Genomic DNA, 18,757 nt, shown 5'->3' with positions numbered 1-18,757 from the left:
CCATTTAAGTATCAGTTTTTTATCGTACTTTTTTGGCTAAACACCAAGTCGGTCTTCTAAGCTTAAAGAATTAAAAAAAACCACATGAATATAGAATGTTTTAGATATTTATTAAAAACAACACATACATATTTTAAAATATCCAGTTCTTTCCATTGTAACAAACAATAATAGTAAGTAATAGTTTATCGATCGACCAATGTCTTTCAAATTTGTGATTTCATTAGTTGGGCTGCTAACACCTGTAATGTTGATATAAAAAAATTAAGTTTTGAAAAAACATGTGGTAAAAGATTTTCTCGTGATTGCGATTGTATATAAGTGTTAACTAATTTGATGTGTGTTTTCTCCGTCCTAGACAAGGCTCGGGACTAGAGTACACACAAATCTTTGGGTAAAAATTCATATACCACAAATCATCAACGATCCTGTATTGTAATAAATATTAAAGAGTGAAACATATAAAATTTTATTTACATTTCTAAGCAGACGGTTTTAAATCAAGTGGTATATATTTCGAGTTCTGGAATATTTAGACTGTTTCCAGATCCTTCCGTTATTCTTAGTCGTACGTAGCGGGCAATGGCGGGGTAGTCACAAAGGATGTCCACTATTTCACCCGTGACCGCGGGTCCTTTGTAGAAGCCACGTTGTACATAAACGCTGTTATTTGTCACTTCAACAGCAACGTCATGAAATCTTTGCCCTGTTCAGAAAAACGTTTATTTAATCATCATTTCGTTGTGTTTAAATCCTTGCAAAACATTTTATAAATGCCATTTTATGTGGGTTTTTCAATTAGGTTTAAGAGTTTTACTGTTATTTGTAATCTTTTAATGGTAATGGTTTCTGTAAATTTGTACATATACATTGAATCTTAACGAGGCTGTGTACAGTGCATAACTGCGCGAATCTTTTCATTTGCATGTAGGAGCCAAATTATAATTTTCCTTTTAATTTTGTTTTTAAACAAAATTAACATTGTATGCAACGTGTATGAGTTGAGAACTAGAGTTTAACCTTCATAGGTAAAATGGCAAAACGGCTTACGCGTCATTGCTTCCCAGTATTGTAAAAAGTCGAAAAATAAAAGTATGACTTCCTATTTTATTCGAGGCGGTGATGGGGTTTTTTAGATTTAAAAAACTGACAAAGCATTAAATATGAAAGTGTTAATTCGTCCAAACAATGTTCACCTAATATATTCCGCATTAGGACAAACTATTTTTTTTGGGGGGGGGGGGTTAACCTTGATATATTTCCTGCACCAGACCATGAGGGCAACTTTAAAAGAATAAATTCACCATTTTGGTGCTTTTGTAATATTTTTCATATATTTCAAAGAAAAAGTGCATTTTCAACAAATTTCCTTTGGTCCCAAATTAAATTGATAATTTTCGAAACGATCTCCTAGGAAATTTGGGTGATAATAAAATATCATTTTCCCCTAAAAATATAAACGTAAAACTAATTGCTTGAAATTTCAACAGACTATCTATGGTAGAAATAATTAGACTCGGCCTCGTTAATCATAAAATCCAGCAATACATTGATATCATACCTCCGCCATCTCTTCTGTTATAAATTCGAATAAAGGATATTGATAAAGTTTCTAACAAATCAATCCAGATCCACGGATATTGTTCGAAAGTTGAGTGAAAGATTTGTGTACCGCCATTTTTGACAAAACCATCTGTTGCAAAGTGAGGATCCCAATTACGATAATTGCCTTCGTGTACAGATGATCCGATAGTTGGTTTTTTCAAAGCAGAATTCTTTTTCCATTTCACTTCTGGCAAATGAAAGATGTTCATTATGAAGTAGATATCATGAAGAAATAAGCAATTTAATTACAGTTAATAAACATGAAACAGAAAAACCCACTTAATCATAATGGGTTCTATTTCTGCATTCTGTCTATATGGTGTTTGTAATCAAAAGCAAAACAATTAATCTAATCTATCAAAACCAAATAAAACAAAACAAAAAACATTAAAAACCATATACACTCTCCCTCCCTCGCCGTAGATATAAAAATAGATGCAAGTTCTTTTATACCGGATGTGAATTTAATATCTCTTTACCTTGGTTGTTTAAAGCTTTCTATAGATCTTCATTTTTGGGCGAGAAATGCATAATACTGCATTTTGTCCTTTGAGGTACTGCGCTGTTAATTAATTATCAATATCTATTCCTAAAGCACGAGTAAGCGAACGGTCACTGTCTCCTTTGCACAAGAGATTCAATAACGTAAGGCTACTTGAAAAACTTAAAACCTATGACATGACAGAGTTTTATAGTCATGCATGTATATGTATTATAGATACACATCGTTCAAAATTAATTGAATAACTTTCAAATTAAGAAATCTTACAATAGAAAAAGATACAAATCAATACAATGATATTATAAATACTTAGAAATATTCTTCACAATTTAAAATTTAATCAAACAAAAAACACAAGCGAAAAATCTTTAAAACCATGATTTTTATTAAAACTAATCAAATAATAAATCCTCGAAACATATTCAATACCTTATGTAAACACGATTATTTAAGAAAGAAATAATTATTACAAACCATATGCACCCCACGGCGATATGCAAAGCTTGTTACAAGTGCCATTCGAGAGAAAAACACAGCTCCAATAGCAGAGACGTTCATTTTTGTTGAAAAAGAACCTGACAGATTTCGATCCGCTAGCTATAGAGGCACATTCTGTCAGAGTGACTACACTACCAGATGAACAATACATCGGAAAACTCAGTATGTTGTGGACGATTTTTGAATAGTCAAGCATGCGTGGATCAAGAGCAAGACATTGAGAAAGCAACCATATCAATATCAGGTTCAAAATGATAGCAGACATCGTACAAATTTGAAATTGGCTAATTCCGATACAGCACTTGTATATCTTTGCGATTTAATTTTTTTGTGATTGCCTAACTACAAGACGGGATTAATTACTCTGAGGATTAAATCACTTCTTGTCTTTTAAAGAAGTATTTAATCTTTTTTATCATGGCATCAAACGCATTTCAAAGAAACATCTAAAATATATTATTTCTTGAAAATGAGTAATAAAAAAGAATAAGTAATAGTCTTTAACACAATGCGCCATTATAGTATGATTAAAGGTTTAGCAATCAAAGAAAAAAGTAATAGTTCAATTTGATGAAAGTCTGTGAAAATGAGTTCAAAAGGATTAAAAAATTAATGAGTAGAATATCTAGAAAATATGTTCTAGAATCGGTTCATCACGTACTTTTTATCTATACAATGTATTTATGACAGAAAGTATTTCAATGCATTATAGTGGTTGTTCAAGATTTCAAATGGAATGTCGAAAAATGTGTGTGGGGGGGGGGTCTATATATTAATCCCTTTATAGTGCTAAAGAAGGGGAAAAAGATATATTAAGGATGACGTTTACTCAGAATGAAAAAAAATTCCACTGATGATAATGAAAAACCAGCTATTGTGTGTTATAGACCTTACATGGTAGTGTTATTCCTCACTTTCAAAAAAGTAGGTTAATGACCTACTTTTTGAGTTAATGGCCATTGAATATTTTTTGAAAATTGAAGAAAAATCCATAAAAATTGTACACTATGATTGAAATTTTCTTAATTATGAAAATAATACAAATTGCTTAACTCTTTCAGAAATGAAATACAGTTTATGAATGGCAGTGACATCAAATAGATACAAAGCTTAAAGTTTTCATTCACAATTTTTAATAGATATTCTAGTCCGAATTTACTCTATCAGTTTTCAAATTATTGCCCTTTTTTGATTCAATATAACCAAATACTGAATGATGATATTGCTAAATCATTTATAGTATTAAACTAAGTATATTGACCTTTTTCTGCTGGCATAAAATTTATATGAGGTCAATGATCAAAATTTTGAGATATTTTGTCTTTCATCATTTTTAAGCATTTTTCAATATTTTTGAAGTGTGTGCCATACAATTATCTAAACGAAAATGCAAGATAAAACCAACAGAAAATATGCAAAATAATGTTGACTAACAAATAAAATCTTTACTTTAAATATTATAGTACTATCAAAAATATTTCAGTGAAAAACAAAATCTGAAAAATTTAGTCCGAATTTCCTCTGTTTTACTAAAAGTCAAACTTTGTCAGAGTCTAATTCCATAATTAAGTAAAAATATCGATTGTTATGTCAATGATAATTCATTTCATAACTACTTTTTGTATTTAAAACATATTTTACTCATGAAATTTAACTTTTTAACAATCCGGATTTGAGAACTCAAACCCTGAGTAAACAACATCCACAGGACGAAAAACCACCTTTAAGCAAGTCCTTAAAGGTGGCTTAAAGGTGACTTAAAGGAGCTTAAAGGCTATACGACCTTTAAGCCGCCTTTAAGTCACCTTTAAGCAAGTGCTTATAGGTCCTTAATGTCCAAACTTCTTTAAGCCACCTTTAAGCCACCTTTACGCCACCTTTAAGCATCTTTAAGTGGCATTTACGCTTTCTTTACACTGCCTTTACACTGTCTCTAAGTGGCCTTTAAGTCAATGTTGATCAAGCTGAACAATAAACACATATATTAAATGCAAAAGCTCTTTTATAGAGATGGAAGGGGGTCATCCGAGTGATAATATAATTTCCAAGGAAGGGGGGGGGGGGTGTTCCAGGCGGTTTTAATCGTCGCTCCATTAAACACAGATCGCTATCATCAGCACCGCTCCGATGGACACAGATTGCCGTTATTAAATTCTTTATAATTTTTGGGGGGGTTTCAAAATTATTGTAGGGATGAGCGCAGTTTCTGTATCTTAATATGTGCATAAAACTAATTAAAATATGTTTGTTTCCTATTATAAATTAATCGGTGAAAAATCTCTCTCTCTCTCTCTCTCTTTCTCTCTCTCTCAGTTCATCCGGTTATTAAACAAAATAAAGATAATGAACCAAAAATGCATGATTTAATTTGTTAATCGGTTTAAGGTTTGTATTTTTTTTTCAATTTTCATTATTTCTAACTCTAGATCTGCTAGATACATGTTAAAGATGAAAAGACTCTCAACTGCCTTTGTTATATCGGGCAGGATATTACTGCTTTGTTTGTCTAGACATAGTTTTGTTCGTTTGTGTATATCTAATTAGAGTCTATTGTTTGTACAACTTAAGAAAACCCCTGGAACTAACACAGAATATACAAGATATACACAACAGTTGTGTCGTGTGCCCAGGTGCATGTTTGTGTATATCTAATTAAAATCTATTGTTTGTCCAACTTAAGAAAACCCCTGGAACTAACACAGAATATACAAGATATACACAACAGGTGTGTCGTGTGCCCAGGTGCACGTCAGGGTTTCTAAAGGCGTTGAATTTTAGTATGTACGAGTATACGATAAGTCTAGTGAATAAAAGTTAATTTACATTTGTAATTCATTTTCAAAGTATTATTTCCTAGCTCTGGGTTTCAAAGATGTTACGTCTACAAATTAACGATACATGTATGTAAGAGTAAAATCTTGAGGCTAATTAATTAATGTACCGGTGATCATAAATAGGGGTTGATTATTTAAATATATGTATAAGGGTAAATATGTCAAATATACCCGGCCTGGCACATCAAACAATTGTATGTACAAGTCATTTGCAATTGCCACATGCAGTAAATACGTCACCGGTAATTGGTAATTTTGTTTGTTATAGAATTGATAGTTTATAAATCATGTACATACAATTACATGTAAATATTTAAACATATTGGAACGGCGCCGCGATCATGAAAACCTGGAAATTGCGGGAAATTGAACAAATACCCTAATAGTATCAATGCATTTAATAAAAGAAATGATTTCATTTTCTTTCTTACATTTTTATAGCTATAAATAAGATGAACGTATATCTACTCGGTTTAAATTTATTAACTACATGTCAGAAAGCCTACTATAGTGAACCTAACGGTTTCCATTTAGGTATAATATATTTTTGTTCACTGAAGACCAAGTTCCGTATTTCATTCTAAATACATGCATGCATGTAATTTATAAATTAGATATAATTGATTGTTACAAACTGAATGGTTTGTCAAAATCTTTTCAAGTAAACACATTCAATACAGTGATTCAATATCCACTGATATATAGGATATAAAAACGCTCCTATATATGTAAGTTGGCGTGGCGCAGAGGATGTGTGGTGATGCTAGTAAACTAAGGGTCCCGGGTTCAATTCTCGCCGTGGCCGGTTTTTTGGTGTTTTTTTTTTTTCATTTTTCTTTCTAGAACAAAAACCGTTTTAATACCTTTTCTTTCATAAAGTTAATACATTTTGTTGGAAATTAAGCACAACATTGAATTAAATTTTTTTAATGGCTTAAAGGTGGCTTAAAGGTAGCTTAAAGGTGGCTTAAAGGTGGCTTAAAGAAGTTTGGACATTAAGGACCTATAAGTTGTCCTTAAAGGTGGCTTAAAGGTGACTTAAAGATAGTCTTTAAGCTGCCTTTAAGCCATCTTTACGCTTTCTTTAAGCCACCTTTAAGCAATACATATAGCTTAAAGGTAGCTTAAAGGTGGCTTAAAGATCGTCTTTAAGCTACCTTTAAACACCTTTAAGCTATCTTTAAGGAGGACTTAAAGATGGTCATTCATCCTGTGATCCTTAAGGTAAAGATTTAGTAAATGATTCCAGAGTACACTCTGGAATCATTTACTAGATCATTTTGGTGCTAGAACCATTATGACGTCATAATTGATTTGAAGAATCTTTTCCCCGTACTTTATGGCTTTAAAGGTATTATGTATAAAAGTAAATAATTTCTTGACAATCTATATTAAATCATGAGAAAAGTAATACCGATACCTATATTCAATTTGACATCATTTTTAGGAGGAGGTCAAGAGCTTATTTAATTCTGTTTTTGGAGAGACTGTAGGCATTTTAGAGATATTTCATTAGTCGAAAATGGACAAAGCTTCGAATTTTGTTCCTTATTTCCTTCATATTTCATTGAAAATGACAGTTTAAAACATGATTTTTCATTGTGTTTGCCAAAACTTTTCGCCTCGGTACCAGGGATGGGGTCAATTACAATGGAAAGTAATTAATTAAATTACAATTACTTGACTAAATTCTCCAATTAAATTACCATTACCATTACAAGAGTTTTCAAAAGTAATTAAATAAATTAAAATTACTTTGCAGATGTAATTAATTAAATTACAAATTACATTTGAAATTCATAAAAATTTAATAAAACTATGATTTATCTACAACACATAAACATTTAAGGAGGTATGTCTATAATGTGAATAAAATTTCGCCATAATCAAAATATTTTCACTGTTTGAGAATTTGCTAACTACTTTGATAAGTAACAATTTTTGGAAAGAAAAAACATAAATTTGGTTTTATTGTTTATTTCAAAACTCAGGTACTGGTAGTCACAACATGGAGATGTCCCATACCACCTTAATATTCAATAAACATTTGAAAGTCATATTCCCTTACCTACACCTATCATGTCAACTAAAGTATTTCCCGCATGCAAAACTATTAAATGAAAACTTTCTCCTTGCATTTTTTATACTTTTTTTTCTTTATAATTACAATGCCAAACTACAGGTTAATCTCGGGGAGAGGGCAGACTATAATTGTTATCAAAACACAATTCACACCTGTTTTTCTCTACCTAATAATCAAATGTTTGCAATAAGGGAACACACCCTGTGGACATGTTTGGCATCTAAAACGTAAAACCCATTTGAAGCCATACATTTTAGCTTTATGTATTTTAGACTATCAATTACAAAGCATAACTTGATAGCTTATGATTTAGATAACACTGATTTTGTTTTTAAATTAAACAGTGATTTTTGTTTAACTAATTCAATGATAATTCACACACTAATTATTCTAATAAGAAGGAAAAAAAGTATTTTTTAAGAAAAAAGAGATCAAACAAATCATCAAATACATGTACTTAATTAAATTTGGGAAACTTATGATTAAATATTGGATTACTGAAAAATTTCATTCTGAAAAATATTTAGTATGATATATAGAATAATAGTTTAATGCTTTTTAACTACTCTTCCTAACTTGATCTTGTACCATTGATAGTGTGGGGAACAATGGGTAGTTGATAGCTTCATATTTATATGTACACCAGTGTGTAATTGAAAGTAATTGAAAAGTAATTGGAATTACATGCCTTTTTTGAAAGTAATTAATTAAATTACCATTACATGTAATTGAAAATTTGGCCAATTACCCATTACTTTCAATTACATCAAAATTTGTAATTAATTACACTCAGTTACCATTACAAATTACCATTATCCCATCCCTGCCCGGTACACCATATCAAACAAAGTTATTGTAATGAAGCATCATTGCAAGAATTTATATTTTAAATCTTATAAACCTGTAGGCACCTTTCATTTACTAGACCTTGACCTTAAATCATGCAATTATGACGTCATAATAGGTCTAGCACCAAAAAACACACTCTGAATTCAATTACTATAGATAATGGTTTAAAGGAGGCTGACTTTAGTTTTCATTGCGTATGTTTTTGCACATTCTTATAAAATACCGTGTAGTTATACCTTTAATTAAAAAAATTTCAATGCCATTTATTAATTGGAACACGATAAACAAAAGAAATAACATATATGGATTTTTAAAAGAGAACTGAATTTTTTAGACAATTTTTCTTGGTTCGGTAGGTAAGCGTTTCGATTGTACTTTTATGACGTGATGATAACTAGAGCTTTGTAGGAATACATTTGTTTACAAGAAATGAAATGAAGGAAGAGTAAAATAATCTTACGCTTTTGAAATTTGATACACAGAATAATGCTATCACCTATCCTTAAGGTTATTCTTCTTAATTTTTAAAAGAATCCAAAAAATTTACACTAATCCAAATATACAGCAATTTTTTGAGATAAATCCGACTAAAAACGAAGAATCTAGTATTTTTTTAAAAATAAGATAGAAAGAGATGTTACTTATAAAATATTACAATAGGAAAATGGCTTGTTCATGTTGTATTTTTTAATTAATTTACTTTGAAGAATATGACAATTCCCTATATATTCCTATAGTAAATGCACCTGTATTTTGAGAAGACCCCCCCCCCTAAAAAAAGAATCAGATAGTAGGTTTTCTTCAAACTTTGGCAATCAACTAATGCTGATGAAATTTTCATTTGGGTAAAAAACAAAGAGTGTTGCTTTAAATTGGTAGTTTTTACGCAAGAGAAATCTAAAGTGGCCTCCTTAAATTTGGAATATATTGGTGTCCACCACCACCATCCGAACCCTCAAATACTTTATTGAGAGCCTTTGAATTTTAAATTTAAGGAAACAATATTGTACATTATCATTAATCATTTATAATTTTAAACAGATATTTTTCGTCTGGGTTCTTTTCGGGTTTTTTTGTTTTTGGTTTCGTTTTTGTTCATACGTTTGTTCACTAAAAAAACACACAATTTCTTGAGATCTTATTTTATTAAAAGAAGAGGGGGGGGGGGGGAGAAAAATAGAAACTGTTGAAAACATGCTCAAATTCAATGATTTAAAGCAATCATTTTCAAACTTGAGAAATCAGAAGGTATGGATAGCTGTACAAAAAAAAAAAAAAAAAGAAAAAAAAAAAAAAAAAAAAAAAAGGCAGACCGAAGGTGCATAACAGATAGTCGACGTGCGTTAGTTCTGTATGAATTAATGATAACTCTGTAAAATTGGAGAGAATAAATGCATAGATGAAGAGATTTATTACAAGACTATTTCTTTTCAACCAGGTGTATGAAATTAATAATGCATGAAAGGAAACAATATTTTATAGTAGACCGATGTGCTAAAACGATAAAGAAGCGAGATGGCCGTGGCTCCATTACTTTAGTAAATCTGCAGATAGAAGAACTGTATAACCTTAATCAATACTAGATAATGATGAAGAAATAATTCTTTTAAAATATTAACAGAATACTTTATTCTGCGATGATGCCATCTAAGTTTTAGGAAAGTACATATTATAATTAATTTATAGCCTTAAGATACAGTACAGGTGATTGGTTCAGCAATCTAGCCTTCTTTAATTACAGAAAAAAAAATTGGGTATAACATAAAATAGATAAAGAAGTTGTTAGATTATGAACGTTCGACCATATCAGAGTTAAAGAAAACTGTCAAGTACACGTTACCAGTTCTAGTCATGATATACTACATGAAGTAATCCAACATACAAAGAAAGAATAAGTAATTAGAATGAAGGGACCCGTAGTACACATGCGTTTTTTACATTGGCGTTCTGCATAGGGTACTTTCGTGAAGCTAAGCTATCAAGTAGAGGATGTTTTATACTATTATAAGGTTTGGTGACGGTTAATTTATATTGTTAAGCGTTATGAACGAGTTCAAACCTTGCCTTGGACATTGCTACGTCTCAGAAATGTTTCGTTCATAGATGGGGAAACATCAAAACCCTATCATAGATATTTATTGTATTTACATTTTGAACTAAGTGTCATCGCGAATTGCATTTTGATATCCTTACAGTGCTTTGTTGAGATATGATGAAAACTTTTACACGATTTCAAATCCAAAAACTGTACTCTGAAGTTGTTCTTTCCTGAGACTTTCCGGGTCATAGGGTTTCAACCATCCATGTAATGCTATAATGAGCGCCACAATGTACAATAATATGATGCATTCTGGCAGATTGGCTCTAAATATTCAGTACTCATCTATTTGTGCATATTTTCAGCGAACATAATGGGAGAGCCGACAGCAGGGTTCCGTACTCTCGACCCTAAAATCATTACGATAATGTATTCAAAACGTAGATACATAAAATTGACATCAAACTAATAAAAAATTATAACCTTTTTAAACGCCTCGTTATTGACGGGGATTTTAAAGTTAACGTATCGTAAAGACTTTTGAACAAAAATGGATTAATTTTCTTTTTTATAAATTGTATATGAAAGTCATGAAAACACGTTTTAATGACGTTTGATTAAAATGTACCAGAAAAAATTCAATGAGATTTCGTCTGCTAAAAAGTTTTTTCGGTAAGGTTAACCGTGTCTCGTTTCTTGGAAAGAATATAAACCTTTGTTGATTTTTTGTGTTTGTACGACAACTTGTTAAAACAATAATCAATCAAATCAATTGATTTATTTGAAAAAGCATCTGCTTGCTTTTTCGATGATTACTTTTAGGGACCAGGTAACACTTTAACGTCACAGCTCCTTACAGCAAGGCACATCAGTATACAACAGTCAGCATAACAATAACAATGCCTACAATGTAGTTAGAGTTTGATATATATTGGCCTCGCCCCCGGCTCGTTCACTATGTATCGAACCGGGACTACTATTAAGTCATATTACATGCACAACTCAACACAATTGATATACAAATCAGTGATGAAAACAGCAATTGCGTCGTACTGACCCGTCCACATGAAATTCAGATATGACTTTTAAGAAAACACCACCAGTTTGATCCGTGCATGTTTGTGTGACTTTCTCACAATTCAAAAAAGGCGGCGGCTCTTGTTTGACAAATGCACAATCATATACAGTTACCTAAATTTTCCGCTTCATCCCCCCCCCCCCCGGGATAGTCAAAGAAGTCAAACTAGTTGATTTAAATATAATTACAATTATAATTATAAAAGATGGGAACGCAAGTGTGGTAGTTATAAAGTTTTTCAAGGTAACTAGCATTGCAGTTAAATGAATAAACTTCTGATGTCAGCGAGTTACATTATACAGTATATTGTCTGCAAAAATGTTCTGCTATTATATACATAATATAATCATAATAATCCTTGTTTAAATTGTGCATTCAATTAAATCACAGCGGCAATATTTAAACAAATTTGATGTACATGTAATAACTATAACATAAGAGATACGTGACACCTTCATAATGTGACATACATGTCCTTTCGGCCGAAATCAAGAATGAACTTAAAAATTTAAAAGGGTCAAATACTAATCTTTCATGATTTACAACTAACTGGGGCTTTAACATTATTTTTTTTTACTTTTCTGAGAAAGTATTATAAATGTTATTTATGGTCGACAAATTTTAAGGTTTGAAAATTTTGTAAACCTTAGGATGAATATATTTTGATGTATTCCACACTATTATCTCAAAGTTTTCCATAATCAACCTTAATGTTGTTATATTTTTAAAACGGTTAAAAATTCATAAATTCAAAAAATAAATTATCTTTTTGATTTGAAAGGCTCACGGTTATGAACATTTAAATAATTTTTTTAAAATGCTATTGTACTTAAACTATTAAGAGTCTTTTAAGAATCTTTTGCAACAACGCAGTTTTATTGATATAAACACAGTGAACCCCGTCATCTTGCTGCCTTCCTGAAGTTCAAAGCTACGTCTCCATGTTGATAAACGTTATATCTGTAAAAGAAAATCATGCTCTTATAGTTCATCAATATTTTAACATTTCTTTAACGACCGCGGTTTCCAAACATGTTCAAATAAAATAAATACTAGTAAGCTATGTAAATTTTTTTCCAACAATTTAAGTTTTTTAAATTAATGATGAATATGATATTTATTAGGTTCATCTTAATTCTTGTTATCTGGTACAGAAAGCCAATCAGACATTGAAATTTTATTATGGTTACCATATGAACCATAATGTTTTTTTATAGATAAAAAATAGCTTTTTCCATACTTATTACATGCACTAATGAACATGAGAATTTAGTACACGTAATTGTGCTTGCCTGTTCCATACAGATGATAAAACTTTTGAGCATATTCCTGTCTTTTTGCTTTTTGTCCCAAAAACGAAAACATGGAACAGACTTCCCCAGTCATTTCCGGAAATTCTCTGCAAAGTTTTTCAATTTCGTCCATGTGCTCGATTAAGGGATGCTGTAAATGATCCAACTCTGAAATTCGATACACATGCATGTAAAACGAAATAAGTTTTCTCTTTAACATTTGTTTTCGTGCTTCAACATCTGTTTCCAAACCAATATTTTTAGTGTTTTCCCCTTCAACATTATCTTCTTTCAGTACTTCTTGGATACACTGGATTGCCGTTGTGATGGAAAGCTCGGCAAGCACGGAATTTTGTCTCCCATATTCCCTTTTACTAAACTCATATAGGAAATTTGCTATTGTTGAGAGGTCTGAGTTGCTTTCATTTGAAACTTCGACCCAACCTATTCTTTTGTCGATTATCCATGGCAAGTAAGTTTGAAGCGATCCCCTTTCTTTTTCCAAAACCATTTCTGATAAATTTGATCCCATTTTCATATCAAATGTTTGTGCTAAAATGACTCGAGATGCCTTTTGTTTCATTTCCATCAGGGCCGATATAAAAAGATCGAAGAAGCTTAAAGATGTTTGTCTCAACCCTGTCTGTGGAATCAACAGACTCTGCTCAAACAGTTCCTCTAGAATATCGAACGAAATGTCGTAAAGACCAATTTTGGCCATTATCTTTGCTGTAGCAATTGTAAGAGGTCCAAACATTTCATTAAATGCTCTTTGCATATGTCTGTCAGTGAAATATTGTATCTTTGACAAAGCATTTTTGATCAGATTTGGTCCAAATGTGTATCCATGTTTCTCGGCTACAAATTGAATGACACTAGCGGGGAAAAGACGAATGTATTCGACAACAACACAGAGTGTGTTAATGTCTTCATCTCTGTGACAGTCAATAAGATTGTTTTCTGGTATAAAATAGTTTGGCAGAAATTTAGCCTTTAAGCATGAAAGCAATAAGTCCAGCACATAAAGTACACATCCGCTGATGTTTGTCTCCCATGCTCCTGAAGGCAGTTTTTCACATGCCATAAGGAACACTGACTTCAAATGCTTAGTTTTGAACGGCACATGGTGTACCATGTTGTCTAATAATACCTTTAGAACAAAAAATCCGTGCTTTTGGGCAACTGTAAGACTCTTAAATAATAAGTGTTCTCCCATTGAGAAATTGAATTGCCATTCAATATCCTGACATTTGCTCTTTGGATGGGCTTTAGGAATCAATGTGCAGCCTTCTCTAACTATTAAGGTTATAACTTCCCTCGAAGGGAAATGATCTTTCTTACTTTCTACCCAACGTTGAAAAAATGGAAATGTGTAACAAGGCACTCCAATACATTCAACTTTTCCTAAGTGTACCGCTTCTAATTGTGTGCGTAATCTGTCAGTAATTCTAAAAGCCTTGAGATATCTGTTTGCACCAGTTTGAAAAACGTTAACCTCAGTATCACTTGAAAACGATGGCGATAGCCTAAGTTTGCAGTATCCAGGGTGTGAATCTGTTGAATCAATAATAACATGGGCATGATCGGGACATTCTCTGATTGAGTCTTTGCCATATGTCGCCCTTTTGTCTCGTTTAATTACAACAACCCTGTTCCTGGGTTTAGATCTCTTCCTACTAAATTGCAATTTAGACATCCTTTTAGTTCGACTGATGTCTCGCAGAGTGAAAGAACTTTGGTCCGCACAAGAACCAAGATAGTGAAAAATTACTTCTCCACTTTCCAGCAGGTGGTGTTTGCAATAGTGACCTTCAAAATGCTTGAATGGAAAAATAAGTTTAATGACAAAACTCAAGTACGGTAAGGGTATTCCTGACAAAGGGTCAAACTGTGAATGATTGCTCACCAATCTATTTCGAATTTCTGTAATAAAAGAAAAATGGTTTTAAAAAACCATAAAAGCGCTACAACAAAGAAACAAAAATGAGCTTAATTTCATTAGACTGTCTGAATATTTACCGAATGATTCTTCTGGCTCCAAATCACCTCCACTGTATGACTTGAATATCAATTCAAAATGAGATTTCTCAAAAGGTTGCCCTTGTTTCCTTTTATCTTCAAGAGAAATACAATGCAAGACAAACTGAACATGTTTCGCTAATTGAGATTCAGGAATATGTCCTTGGGATAATAGCGCCAACTTTCTGTCTACAATGTTTCTTCTTTCATCCAGATTTTTGTCCGTACATGTCACCAACAGTCGAAAGATTTGAGCTTCTGGAAGAAAAACAAATAGTGTTGTACAAATTAAAAAATTAGATAAATTTTAACTTTTTGCAAATTTTTGCGTTCTTTTTTCATTTCAAGTCTGATTAAAATCAGTTCCTCTTTTCCTTTTAAGTCGACTGGATTCTGAAAAGTACAACGTGTGGGTTACACATGTATCTTTAACTGGCTGTACATTTATAAAATATCAACTAATCAACAATAAATCTACCGATTCTTGAAAGTTTTTGAAAGAAGACAAAACGGTTACTTATCTTGCATTAGTAAATTGGCGAGACAAACGCGATTTAAAATGATATTCTAAATGGAGATGGAATTTTTAGAAACATGGTCTGCAAGTTATGTTTAAAACAGAACATCTTTTTATCAAAGTACGGTACATAAAACGATATATATGATTAATAGCGAGCGCAGCTCACCAGCGCGCAGCGCCGGCGCGAAGCGAGCTCTACCGGCAAGGCGTGTGTGAATAGAAAATTCGGACTAGTTGCACATTCATTCAACGGATTTTTTTGGCGTCAGTAAATCGGACCAGTAATGCCTTGTTTTAATCGTCCCAGTAATTCCCTATAAATATGGTTTCCCATTTCACACTCTCACGAGAACAAGATAAAAGACTATGTACATCATGCATTGTAAATAAAATAATTCCATTACATAAGACTAACAGAGTTGTCGTTCCTTCGATTGACGTCACAATGGATTTCTTGCACATTGATCCCACTGAATTTTTCGGAGTCAGTAAATTTCGACCCACAATGCAATTTATCAATGTTGGACAATCTCACTAGACTTGATTCCTTCTCGCGAGAATCAAAGTAAAACTTTTGAGAAACAGATAAATTGTGTAATTTCAAGAATATCATGCTTTTTAAGTAAACAAAACAGTATATTTCACTTAGTTTTTTTCAGGGTTTTTTTTCAAAGAGACAGACGACACTTGACCGACGTGAACTTTGACTTTACAATAAGGGGAAATTACTCTAAGTAGTTATTGTAAATCTGCTAAAATATAAATACCAAAATCTTCTCAAAATCTTGCAAAGCTAACAAATGGGGACATTTTTTTACATAGGAAATTAAACAGTTGTAACTTGCTCTCATTTGGATGAATGCTCACATTTATTTTATCCACTATATATTTACAGTAATTTCCAGGAACGTTTTTTAAAAGGGGGCGCGGAGCATCATTCAAAAAATATTTACAAGCAAAATGAAAAAGAAATTCTCAAAATCAGGGAAATTCTAATCCGGGTAAGGAATGGTGAATGCGTAGTATACATTTAGCTCTTTAACTGCTCAACGGTATCTTTGTTTTCACATTTATTACATCCTCCCCGGGGGGGGGGGGCAAAACCGTTTTTCTTATATGATCAGCAATTTTTTTTATACGTAAATTACATTTTTTTAAACGGGGGGGGGGACTCTATGATAAGTCAATTTTTTATATGTACTAAGTTTAAAAAAAAAAATGTCTGCTACAAGAAAAGAGGAAATAAACTGCAATAAACATTATGTTAAAATCTTTATTATTCAACAACATTGTGTCTGAGATAAATTCTATTTAAATAAATAAACAATCTTATAAATTCTGAATAATAAAAATTTACTAGAAAAAATAGGCATGTTTATATTTTATTTTGCATTCAAATTCAGTTATGTTGATACTTTTATTTTCATTGATTTATCATAATTCATTATTTGATCACATGCTGCGCTCGCCCCAACGGTCGCACCGTAAAACATATTAGTTTCAACACATATGTGGAATTTTAGTAAAACTTTACCGACAAAGTATAGCGAGAAGAATGTATTTGTTTTCTATTAACAAAAGGTGAGGTAAAAATAAAGAAGAAAAAACATTTACTGTAAGGCAATTCTGACATCCATTGCAAAGGACGCAAGCTAAACGTATGAAAGTCCCCAACGAGTCCAAGGAAAATATGGAAAGGCTTTGGAACAACATTCTCAGTTGATTTTATAGTAATCTTGGAGGGTCTGATATCACTGTGAACGAAATTGAAAATATTGATCTGCAGAAGGAAGACGTCCGCCAGTGCCTGTAAAATCGTTTTAACGCCCCATTCTTTGGTTTGATCCATTTTTTTTATATATTCCTCCCATGGCTCTCCTGGCAGAAATGTTGATTCAATTACATCATATTTTGAAGGATCTAATCTCAAGCGGCTGAAAAAGATAGAATATTCGAAGTGATGCATATAATACATGTATTAGGCCTAACGCAAAGCATATCTTAGACAAAGTCAATATTTTGTATAAAATCACAGCCCTTTATCAATTTTTTGATGTTCTTGCTTTTTTCTACCAAAACTGTTTTAAGGTAAATTTGATTAAATCATTCAAAAGAAAAGACACGATAAAATGATATACTCAAACCAATCAGTTTCATTTATCTTATTTTTTTGGTCAAAGACAATCATTATTGGTTCCTACACAGATTCCTCGGGGGAGCCCTAATTAAGTCATCTTTATCACTGGACAAGGGTCTTATTTGTTAATTTTCGTGAGAAAATTAAGGAATCAGGTTTTTGAGGCGCAAAAAAGTAATTATCTTAGAACTTTGTTAACCTTATATCCATTCAGATCTAAAAACAATTAATATTTTGTAATATAAAATCTAAAACTAACAGAAACTCAAAACTACAAGGAATTTTAGCGCGAACACATGACATTTTTTGCCTGTATATAACTGTCTTACTCAATAGCTGTATCGCGTAACGACACTTCTGTGTGTCCAGGACAGCCATTAATCATGAACTGGTCTGCCACTGCACGAAACAGACAGTTATTATCTCCATACACGTCGTGTATCTCAAAACTGTTTTCTTCCGCAAACTTTTGAACAGCTGGTGTAAAATCTGGAGACCTATCATACGCTTCCAAACTATGACCTGAACATGAAAAAAAAAGTGTCCTAACTACATTTTTTTACCATTGAAATCATTTTTAATGTTATTATAAAAATTAGTATAGAAAAAACTTCAAAACATAGTTATTCACTAACGTGTTGTAGTATGGTATATATCTTTTGAAAACCAACAAATATAATGTGATAACAATCTAATAAAAAATGACTTACATGCATTTGAGACGATATCCTTGACGCTGTGCGGTAGATGATAGAAGCGAAAATGTGAACATAAGTCTTCTTTGATGTCTTTGTTTCTGAGACTATCCCAGTATTCGTCCTCGCTGTCAAAATAATCTGTCGCGTCAAAATCGTCACGAGAGATGTTCTCACTGACAATATTGTCGGAGTCTTCTTCCAAGTCTTTCATCAAATTATCATCATGTTTGAGTGCTTTATCTAATTCAGTACTCTTGTTCCACGTATTGCTGACTTGGTCACTAGAAGAGATACTTAATACATTTTCAGTTAAACAATTGTCAAAAACAAGAGAATCGTCGAACTTGTCCTTATTTTGTTTTTCACGTGCACACCTCCAGAAGTCCCGGGGAGCGACTGTTTGCCTCTCTTTTTCAATCATCTGTGTGACTTTAATAAACGCCATCTTTAACAAATCGCTTATGCGAATGGTTTTGATCAGTATTATATGATGTTTATTCCTGAGTATTTAAAACTAAACAGGCATAACTGAACACAATTCCGGTTCAATCAGACAAATAATTTGATGCCTTGTAAAAAAGGGAGAAAAGTTTCTATTTTTGAA

At 32.0% G+C, this 18,757-nt stretch overlaps 2 protein-coding genes across 3 annotated transcripts; both read right to left on the bottom strand.

Moving 5' to 3' along the window:
* Positions 1–143: 143 nt before the first annotated feature.
* LOC128157673 (uncharacterized) lies at positions 144–2,801 on the bottom strand. 2 transcript variants are annotated; one of them, XM_052820248.1, is made up of 4 exons: positions 2,582–2,801; positions 1,562–1,792; positions 478–706; positions 144–242 (listed from the first exon to the last, which is right to left on the bottom strand). In XM_052820248.1, the coding sequence occupies exons 1-3, from the start codon at positions 2,799–2,801 to the stop codon at positions 501–503; spliced, it is 657 nt and encodes a 218-aa protein (XP_052676208.1). In that variant the 3' UTR covers positions 144–242; positions 478–500. The 2 variants fall into 2 exon arrangements, with proteins under 2 accessions (XP_052676208.1, XP_052676207.1); XM_052820247.1 differs by having other exon boundaries at positions 152–706.
* A 9,041-nt stretch (positions 2,802–11,842) lies between these two features.
* On the bottom strand, positions 11,843–18,683 carry LOC128158060 (uncharacterized). The gene is made up of 6 exons (XM_052820746.1): positions 18,166–18,683; positions 17,785–17,977; positions 16,933–17,252; positions 14,799–15,056; positions 12,780–14,702; positions 11,843–12,447 (listed from the first exon to the last, which is right to left on the bottom strand). The coding sequence occupies exons 1-6, from the start codon at positions 18,596–18,598 to the stop codon at positions 12,419–12,421; spliced, it is 3,156 nt and encodes a 1,051-aa protein (XP_052676706.1). The 5' UTR covers positions 18,599–18,683; the 3' UTR covers positions 11,843–12,418.
* Positions 18,684–18,757: the final 74 nt, after the last annotated feature.

This window comes from Crassostrea angulata, chromosome 8 (genome assembly GCF_025612915.1).
Source record: "Crassostrea angulata isolate pt1a10 chromosome 8, ASM2561291v2, whole genome shotgun sequence".
Lineage (NCBI taxonomy): Eukaryota > Metazoa > Mollusca > Bivalvia > Ostreida > Ostreidae > Magallana > Magallana angulata.
The sequence above is the reverse complement of the archived record's forward strand: the minus strand, read 5'-3'. Positions and strand labels throughout refer to the sequence as shown.

What these genes read in the sequence shown, in the direction of transcription:
- LOC128157673 (XM_052820248.1), bottom strand. Translation starts at nt 2,801, where the DNA reads ATGCTTGACTATTCAAAAATCGTCCACAACATACTGAGTTTTCCGATG. An exon ending in ATCGCCGTGGGGTGCATATG is followed by an intron (nt 1,793 to 2,581) that starts GTTTGTAATAAT and finishes TTCATTTGCCAG; the next exon opens with AAGTGAAATGGAAAAAGAAT. An exon ending in TAACAGAAGAGATGGCGGAG is followed by an intron (nt 707 to 1,561) that starts GTATGATATCAA and finishes TTTTCTGAACAG; the next exon opens with GGCAAAGATTTCATGACGTT.
- LOC128158060 (XM_052820746.1), bottom strand. Translation starts at nt 18,598, where the DNA reads ATGGCGTTTATTAAAGTCACACAGATGATTGAAAAAGAGAGGCAAACA. An exon ending in GGATATCGTCTCAAATGCAT is followed by an intron (nt 17,978 to 18,165) that starts GTAAGTCATTTT and finishes TTTCATGTTCAG; the next exon opens with GTCATAGTTTGGAAGCGTAT. An exon ending in GGAGCCAGAAGAATCATTCG is followed by an intron (nt 14,703 to 14,798) that starts GTAAATATTCAG and finishes CTTTTATTACAG; the next exon opens with AAATTCGAAATAGATTGGTG.